The sequence below is a fragment of the Pipra filicauda genome, unplaced genomic scaffold (genome assembly GCF_003945595.2).
Source record: "Pipra filicauda isolate LSUMZ 115617 unplaced genomic scaffold, ASM394559v2 scaffold26_size5592650_pilon, whole genome shotgun sequence".
NCBI classification, from domain to species: Eukaryota; Metazoa; Chordata; class Aves; order Passeriformes; family Pipridae; genus Pipra; species Pipra filicauda.
Genome location: NW_024104387.1, coordinates 1,564,936 through 1,574,398, shown reverse-complemented (window position 1 = coordinate 1,574,398; position 9,463 = coordinate 1,564,936). Strand labels below are relative to the sequence as shown.

Sequence of the window (9,463 nt, the reverse complement as noted above, 5' to 3'; positions counted from 1 at the left end):
GATTAACCAGCTCTATGACCCTTCTCTCCATCCAAGCAGCTTCACAAGCTCCAGCTGGAATGCACTAAACAGTGTGAACTTATGAGTACAAACTGATGATGATATCTGGACTCTGAAGCACATGAAAGGGAATTCCCATGGACTCAGCTGGTTCTGCCACACCCAAAACTCATCACTGGGTCACTACAAAACCTGTGCTTCCTACTTCTTGTGTCCATGTCCACACCTCAGCCAGGACAAGCCTCTGGCTTCCCTCATGCCGGTTTCTGTGCAGAGGACATGTGGGAGCCACGGCACACTCTCCCCGGCTGCTAAGCAGGATCCAAACTGTGATACCACCTACCAAAAAGCAGATGTGGGCTGAGAAAGAAAGTTCAAAAGCCCACTCACTTTGGACTTCAACTACAAAAAACTGCAGTGTTTGCTCATTGCTGAGAATGAGGAACTTTTGTACGTCAAATGATTGCACTGACGCCTTCTTCAGAACCCTCCCACGGAGAATGGGGGCGGTCAGCACAAGTGCAACTTTCAGAAAAATTTCAGATACCTGTGCTCCTAAATACTGTGTAAATGTCAAAATGAAAGGATCCCCAAAAAGAAGTGATATCCCTAGTGCAAAATAAATACTCTTCCTTGCTATGCCCCTGAAATGCTTTTGAGTATTTTCAATGGTGAAAGAACAGAAGGATTTTAGATCAAAACAATCCCAAGATTCAAAATCACCAACACTTCGATTCAAATAATTCACTGTTTTAACAGCACAAATCCTGCCTTCCTCATAATATTTTGATGTCTCCTTATTGCAAGACGTGGAAAATCAGGCCAATTCTTGTAAAAGAAGTGACATAAAAGATGGTCCTGACAGCAGCCCAGTGAAAGCAAACTGTTTCCTCCCATCTTTTCCCTTCCATTCACAGTGAACAAAGAGAATTTTCTACCTCTCTCCTTCACAGATCTCCCTGAGGCAAAAAGAAGCTTGCATCAGTTCCTGAAAATAGTTGCATGGTATTACTGCTGAAACTGCTTCACATTTAGGTCAAACCTTGAAAAGAGCTTTAAAATTGCAACCAGAGCTGAAAATGTTTTATGAGAGAACCTTAAGGTGTATCTTACGCATTGAAATAAGGCACTAAGGAGACCATGGAGAAGTCAAAGATTTCAAGTCACTGGAAAACTAACTAATATTTTGTCTATGATTCTTTTAAGAATAGAGCAGTGCTATTGTGACAAGTGATTAAAAAAAATGAACTTTCAAAGGAACGAAGGTGCCTGGGAAATGCAGGTAGCTCTACAGTAAGTGCCCTCTGACAGGCAACAGGAGACAGCACAGGGGCAGTAAAAGGGAAAGCTGGAAAATAATGCGACAGTTCAACTCAATCTGACAGAAAAAACTTAATCATCAAAGGCATTTAACTGTTCAGCATTTTAAAAAATAAGGGGGAGGTATGATTACAAATGTAAAATATGCCTTTCCAAATTTTCTTTGCTGACTACTTGTTAATGCTAGTTTTCCTGTCTTGTTGTTGTCAAACTCTTATCACACTTTGAGAGCTGTTCATAGAAGAGTACTGGTGTAGTGGGAATTTGGAAACTGAGTAGGTATTTATTCCTGTAACTGGCAGTCTGATAATGCTGATACAGGACTTCATAAAACTGAAATACACAAACAGCAAAAATATAACCAATATTTTAGCATTTTAAAACAACATTTGATTTCAGCCAAAAGTTGTTCTGTTTCATTACAGATGCCTGAAAGCATTCTGTAGTCACTATGGAAGTTTTCTTATACTTCTGAATGAGTTTGTCTTATTGTTACACTAATAAGGCATAAAGAGTTTGCCATAATGTTGCCAACACAAACCATTTTGGGTGTCTGTTGTGAACTACATAACACACAAGACTTGATACTAGAAGCTCCTTTAAGTTGAAACTAACTTGGTGCCTCTCTGCACAGCTTGTGTAACCAGGCGTTGGATCAGTTCTGTAATACTTATTTTTAGGTTGTATTTGAACATTATATTTTTTTCCTGGGTGACTGGTTGCAGTGTAGTTAATCCTGGAGCTACCTCCTGATAACCCTGCATAGAAGTAAAATTGCTGCTGTTACCAGTGTGCCCAGATAGTGGATTTGCAGGAGTGTGCTAAGGGGAATTGCTCCTGTTATCACTGTGGAATCGAGAGGGTGAACATGGCTCCTTCATGTATGCTGGCAAATGACAGATCTGGAATTCAGCTAAAAACCAAGGCAGGTGCCGGGTGCGTAGGGAGATCAGGATGAAATTAGAAAGGGAATCGTTTCCTCAGCAGGAGTTTATTTTGTGACACAGCATCCCAGAAGTGACCACACTGTCTTACACACCCCTCCTTCCTCTAAGCACAAAAACCTCAGCTTCTTTTATAAAAGGGAAAGGAGTGAAAGGTTTTGCCTACTGCATGCAGATATAATTTCAGCATTCAGCACTGCCCTTTCATTTAAAATATCTAATTCTATTTTTATTCTCTGATTATCTAGCAGAATTCACCATGATCCAAGAGAGGTTAATTTTTTTACTGAGTATCCTACGGCCGTGTGGCTTGGGCGGAGGGGAATGTTGCTTCTCTTCATGTAGAAACTGAAATAGAGAATTTTTCTGATTTACAGTTAATTTCAACTGTATACTATCTGTTACTCCTTTTAAAGGCAAAGTATTGCTTACTATCAGAAAGGTACAGTCCAAATAGGTATTCCTGAATGTTTTATTTTGGAAGTGTAAAGGTTTTAAAAATAAACAAAGGTAAATATTCAAATACATTTCATATTGCATCTGGTAGGAGTGGCTCCATACAACACAATATGGATGATGCAAATCCAGCAGTATATTTCTTTGAGACATAGAGTATAATATATAGACACTTCCGGATCTGGTCTTCTGTCATACATAACGTTGTCTGACCCTTTTGTTATAATTTAAATCCAGCCTACTTTATTAATTACTAATATTTTATTTTTGCTATATTGATTGTTCAAGTAAGAAAAAAAAGCAGTTAAAAACTACTGACTTGCGAACACTGCAAGACCCTAAAAACTGCAATGTCTGAGGATAAATACACATTTATTTTTTGAGAAAATGTGTTATTACCTGCAGTTGAATCAATGCAGAATGATCGTGCAATTAAATAGTCTGACTTGAAATTTAAAGCTGCAGACCATGATTTTCCTACACCCAGTTCTGCTTGAAATCTCTCACATCTTTAAAAAAATATAATTAGCTTTAGATTTCCCCACAATAAATAACACCAGAACATACCTTGTGCTACCAACCTGAATTTAAAAAAAAGTAAGAGGCCACCTCAGTGTTTTGAGTTCATGAGATCATCTTTCAGATACAAAGCCCTAACAGAGTTTTCCAGTCAGAAGGCATCAGGAAGGCTCTTCACTTATGGTAAACTTGGGTTTTAGCTTGACAGACCTCCTCCTCATTGTGTTTTTAGGGGACAATGTCATGGTGTCCATAATGCTCCTGTCCTCCTCCAGCTGCCTCGCAGTGCAAGAAGGGGTGGGCACTTTCACTGTGTTGCCAAATTTAGAGTAATCCACAGAGTATCTCCCATCTTCCTCTGCCACAATGGGCACAAACCTTTGGCCCCAGAGGATTTCGTCTGCCAGGTAGGAGGTTCTGGCCTGAGTGGTGATGCCTGTGGTCTCCACCACCCCTTCCAAGATGACAATGATTTCCAGGTCCTCGTGGTGGTGAAGGTTCATGGGGGAAATGTCATAGAGGGGGCTGTTCTTGTCTATCACGTGATAGATGATGAGTGGGGAGACGAGGAAGATGCTGTTGCCCCCCACGGGGTTCTCCATCTGGATGTCGATCTGGTTGAGGGGCACCACCTCCCCCTCCAGGCTGGCGGTCTTCTTCACCACCTGCATGCGGATGGTGGCACTGATGATCATGCTCTTCCGGAGGTCGCCCACGCGCAGCATGAAGCAGAGCTTGCCCTCCCGCAGGGCGATGACCGCGTGCTTGCTGAAGATGAGGGTCTCGGCCCGCCGGTGGGCCTGCGAGGTCTTCATGAAGATGCAGCCCAGCATGATGGCGTTGATCACCAGCCCCACGATGTTCTGCACAATCAGCACCAGGATGGCGGCCGGGCACTCCTCCGTCACCATGCGCCCGCCGAAGCCGATCGTCACCTGCACCTCGATGGAGAAGAGGAAGGCGGAGGTGAAGGAGTGGATGCTGGTCACGCAGGGCACAAAGCTGGCCGGGGCCCCCGCCGTTCCCTCCCCGGGGTCCCGCTGCAGCCGCGTGCTGTGGTCCAGGTCCCCGTGGGCGAAGGCGATGAGCCACCAGACCATGCCGAAGAGCAGCCAGGTGCAGAGGAAGGACATGGTGAAGATGAGCAGCGTGTGTGGCCACTTGAGGTCCACCAGCGTGGTGAAGACATCCTGGAGGAAGCGTCCCTGCTCCCGGATATTTTTGTGGGCCACATTGCAGGCGCCGTTCTTGCCCACGAAACGCGCCCGCCTCTCCCGCGCGCGGTACCGGGCGTGATCCGGCACATCCTCCGCCAGCCGGGTCAGCACGTACTCCTCGGGGATGATCCCCTTCCTCGAGAGCATGGCTCCCCGCCGCCGCTCCGCCGCTCAGCACCGCCCCGAGCACCGGGGGCGGGAGGGACCGTGTGTCTCTGTGTGTGTGTGAGTGCGGCGGGGACGGGGGGGCGGCCGCGCCCGGGGGCCGAGCGGGCGAACGGCGCCGCCGCAACCCCCGCCGGAACCGGTCCTGGATCGCTCCCCGTGCGAGCTGGGGGCGTTCCTTTACCTTTTACCCCTCGGGGTTGTTTTTTTTTTTATTTATTTTTATTTTTTTTTTTCTTTTTTCCCTGAGGAAGGGTTTCGTGCCGCTGTTTGTTTGTAAACATTTGATCCAGGATGGATTTACTCCCCCAGCTGCCTTCCATTAACAGGGGGGCTGCTTTGTGGGATGTTGTGGCTTCGGGTCAGGTGGTTACTCCGTGAAATACAAAAAAAGAAAGAAAAGAAACGGTACTGGGCAATTTTTTAAAACGAATTTTTAATATTATTAATAATAATAATAAAATCCCTGAAATTCACCTGCACGGTTTTTTTCAAAAAGAGGAAAGTGTTCATCTAATAAATCGGGCAGTTGGTGGCAGGAAATTTGCTTCAAGAAGCTAAATCCAAGGATATAATGGTTACACAGAGACCTGGAAATAAAGGGACTGAATACCACTTCTAAAATTTGCTTGAAGAAGCTAAATCCAAGGATATAATGGTTAAACACAGACCTGGAACTAAAGGGGTTCAATCCCACTTATAAAATTTTCTAGAGTTATTTAGACTAAACAAGGATTTTTTTTTTTTTTTTTTTTTTTTTTTTTTTTTAACAAGGGAGCCCATGAACTTACATGAGCTATGGCTGCTCAGGAAAATGTCTATAGTCCAAATAGAAGTAAAAATTGCAATAAAAATGATCCAGCTGCAAAGGGTTAACCCCTGGTGACATGAACTTCCAGAGGGGCATATCCTCGGAAGAGGCGACAAAAGGAGGCAGGAAGGTCGAACCCATCTGTAGCACTACGATGTCTCTGTGGGTGTAAATGCATACATGTGCACGCCTGAAAGGATGTATCTTCCTGACAAGATGCATTATTCAGAAACATTCTGATCTGACTTCTCTATTGTGTAAACAGCAATATTCTCATCTACGTGTTTACTTACTCTAATTTCAATATTTTGTTTCTATTTCAGTCTAGACACCAACACTGTAGAATTGCTAAAACATCCTAGGATGTTTTAGGAATTAGCAATCCCGCATAAGGGGTTTTTCTTCAGTGCCAGTGGATTTGTGATTATTTTTTTTTCTAATTGCACGTGTCCATGGACTTTCCCTTCAGTTTAAGCTCTAAGTGCTGTGATACACACTGTAAACAGCTATTGGCCCTGATTCCCTGGGCAAGGCAATTGTCCAGTTGATATCTGGGAGTCAGCCAGTTGGGGCTGAAATTAACTTTCACCACCTACAGCTACTTAAAGCAGCCCACCTAGGGATTTCAGACTAGCATTTTGAAGTAATCACTGAGCATTCTGAGCAGTTGTTATGGGTCTTGCAATTAAATGCTTACTTTAGACTATTTCTACTTTTTATACATGAATAGTTGCATGTCCTTGCACACATCTATTCCTTTTAGATGGTCCAGTTTCCCAATACTGCGTGATTTCTCCTGTTCTAGTTAATCTTTCTTGCTCCTTTGATAAACAAAACTAGAAAAGCAACATGTGGCTGCCAGGACACCGAGTGTAGCCAAAGGTGTTTCCCCTTTCTCTGTATCACTTTGCTTGGCTCTTTTTGTGTGCTTACTGTGAATATGTCACCTGCACCTACACTTTTAGTTTTATATATAAATCATGCCAAGCACATGATTTATATATACAGTTTAATTTTTTAGAAAGTTTGGGGTTTTTTAAAAAATACGTTTTTTTCCGAAACATTTTAAAAAACCGCAAAACAACCCAAAAGGATGAAGTAATTTGAAGATTTACTTGTCAAAAGTGTAGTTCTCTGGTTGATAGCAGCTCATACTTCCAGCATTTTGCGGTGAGCACGGGGAGGCTGTCTAACACCATGCAGTTAGCAGGCAACATTTCACACTCTTTTGCAGAGATGGACATAGGGATTCAAGAGGTAGTCCTGACTTCTGTGATGTTTTTCCGTACCCTTTTCTAGCCGTGGGCTTATTCTGTACCTTTTCCTCCAGGGGGCGGTACCTCCATGAACGTAGAATGGTTAAAAACTTGTGTGGGGGAGTGTTTTTAAAGAGAAGAGTGGACTGCTGCGTCGCCTGGTGCTAGGAACTACCCATGGAGCCCGCTACAGCAAGGGATATGGCACGAACACATTCACTGTGTTGGTTTTAGGAATCTTGAACTCTATAGAGCTAGAATGGTGTTTCCTTGTTTCCACTTCTGTTCTTTATTGGGACTGTCACTGGCTACTTCTTTTTTCTCTACCTCTGAGCACTTACGGGCTGAGATGGGATAGCAAAGCAAGTGGCTTCTGCTGAGGAATTTCTAGACCAGAATAAAAAGAAGCCCTGTCGTTGGGGATCAAGTGGCAGGTACTTAAAAGAAAAAAGTGACAGATCTTCTGAGTGAGCCAACATAGTTGTGTTAAGAGCTTCTGAACAAATTGGGCTCCCAGGAATGAACAATCCCACTCTGTAATATTGAATCACAGGGGGTAAGTTTTTCAAACCAAAAATAAGTTTTACATTTCAAAACTCCCTCCGCCCCAATTTATCCCAATTTTAATGGCTATAAGATCTTAGGATAATTGTTAAATTAAAATCTAGCTGTTGCCATGGTATTACTCTGCCTTTAGAAGCAGAGTAAGGCTACAAAGGTTTCCCTTGGAAATCAGAACGTGATGAAATGGCCACATTAAGACAAAGGAATAAATGCTATAAAGGTTTTCATAGAATGGAAGCATTATAGAAAGGAAGCAAAAAAAATCCTGGTTACATCTCCATGGGCAGTTTATCCCATGAATACCTTTAGGACTGAACTGCGTCCCATCCCAGAGGAGAACTGAAAGTCAGGCCATGGCTGCTCCTGTGTTTTCTTGCACCCATTTCAGTATGGCCCTTTGCTTAGCAATGCTTCATTGCCATGAAAACACATATGAGCCTGATTCAGTAGCAAGTTCTGGACTGCCTGTCTTGAGGCAACAAGGTTTATTGACTTGGATAAACACAGTGAGCCTCCCACCATAGAAAAACATTCTTGGGTATTGCTTCAGATCACAGTTGAGACTCTAACCCTTTAGAGTTAGGGGCAGAAAATCCCTGGGACTTGGCCCTGTGTCAAGAAGACCAGATAAAACGTGCTGAGGAAACATCAAGTGTGTCCTGTTCAAGTGGCAGCTGAGTCTCCCTGTTCACATGTATTTATTCAACATTGTGGTACCATTGAAAAGATATAAAATCGTTGAGTATGAACCAACTCACCCTACTCTTCTACAATACTGCTTTTGTGAAATATAAGTCCCATTTAAAATGGAAACATATGACACTTGTACTGTGAGTTCTAATTTCTTAATACTGTGAGATATAGCACAGCCACATATGCTGTGTCCCTTACTCCCCTGCTTTCCCTTCTGGGTAAGGTTGTCAGAAGCTTGTAGAATAGGAACTAGTCCAAATTGCAGTGTCAAATCCCAGGCATTTAATTAAAAGCATATGAAACCTCGCTTCTCTGCATCTCTTCTCTTGCCACTAGGATTTAGGATTTTCCACAGATGGCTGCAAAACCTCTGAGGATTTCTCTCTGCAGCATGAGTTTGAGATGTCCTGCAGAGTGGTGTTTTCCTAAGTCTTTACAGGATGAGATCCTGCCTTGAACCAGTACTGGAAAACTAGGAGACAGCGTACACAGTAGCTGTAGTAGAAACTTGCTCTGTGCCCTTGAAAGGAGAGTCACCTGTCTCCTATTTCCTCTCACTTTGCCCTAATGGAAGCCTGGTATCCCAGAGTAAAAACACACAAATGGTTCTGCAGCCATTTTTTCTAGGACATTGCCCAGCAAATGATTCCCTGAAGGAGGAGATATCTTCCAGCTGCCCATTTTCTCTCTTCAAGTGTAGTAGGCAATGTCAGAGCTCGTGCATTTCATCTGCATAACCATATCCTACACCTCCCCACTTTTAACACTGCTCATACACCAGTGACCTGCCCTTTGTTATTGCCCAAATAACAGCAGGCAGATGCTGCAAATCCTCTGCTGTGGCACTGGTAACACTACTTAAACAGCAACAACAGTTCTTCAGTTTTCCTTGCTTTCTGCTGCAGTGTTAGAAGTAATGCATTAAAATATCATATATCCCATGAGAACATCAAGCTGTCTCTTTGTAGAAAATGAAGCCTTTAAAAACAGCTTCCAAATTAATTGAGCAGATTAAAGAGACAAAAAAAGAGTTCTCCAAAGTGTCAGGAATTCTTCAAAAAGGGGAAGATGACAACAAAAAAAAGTATGTAAAGGCAAAGTTGCTGTACAAAGAATAAGGGTGAAAAATGCACTGCAGCCTTCCATTGGGTTATTGACATTTTAACCCCCTAGCAATGAAAAAATCCTGAAGTGATTCTCATAGGGCAGAGATGAGTAGCCATCTAGCCAGATTAGGATACTTTCAGTGGTTAAAAATTATCCTAATAAATATATATAATATAATTCTAAGGATCACAGTGAATCCAGAAACAGCATGACAGTGGGTGAAATATGTGAAAAGAGGAGACGATGAGTCAAGTTCTCATGGCTCCGAGCTACAGTGAAAGGTTTAATACTGTTTATTTACTAGACTTGGAGGGATAATTTCCAGATGAATTGGTACATCTGCACTGGTCTGGAAACAGTGGGCATTAAACACTGATACTTTATCACAGCCTGCCTCCTCTCAGCTTCACA

General features: G+C 43.0%; 1 protein-coding gene across 1 annotated transcript; it reads right to left on the bottom strand.

The window, feature by feature from the left end:
- Window positions 1-1,579: 1,579 nt before the first annotated feature.
- On the bottom strand, window positions 1,580-4,706 carry KCNJ11 (potassium inwardly rectifying channel subfamily J member 11). Its single transcript, XM_027737271.2, has one exon. The coding sequence runs from the start codon at window positions 4,601-4,603 to the stop codon at window positions 3,401-3,403; it is 1,203 nt and encodes a 400-aa protein (XP_027593072.1). The 5' UTR covers window positions 4,604-4,706; the 3' UTR covers window positions 1,580-3,400.
- Window positions 4,707-9,463: the final 4,757 nt, after the last annotated feature.

Bases quoted from the DNA above. Each gene is read 5' to 3' on its own strand.
- KCNJ11 (XM_027737271.2), bottom strand. From the start codon at position 4,603: ATGCTCTCGAGGAAGGGGATCATCCCCGAGGAGTACGTGCTGACCCGG.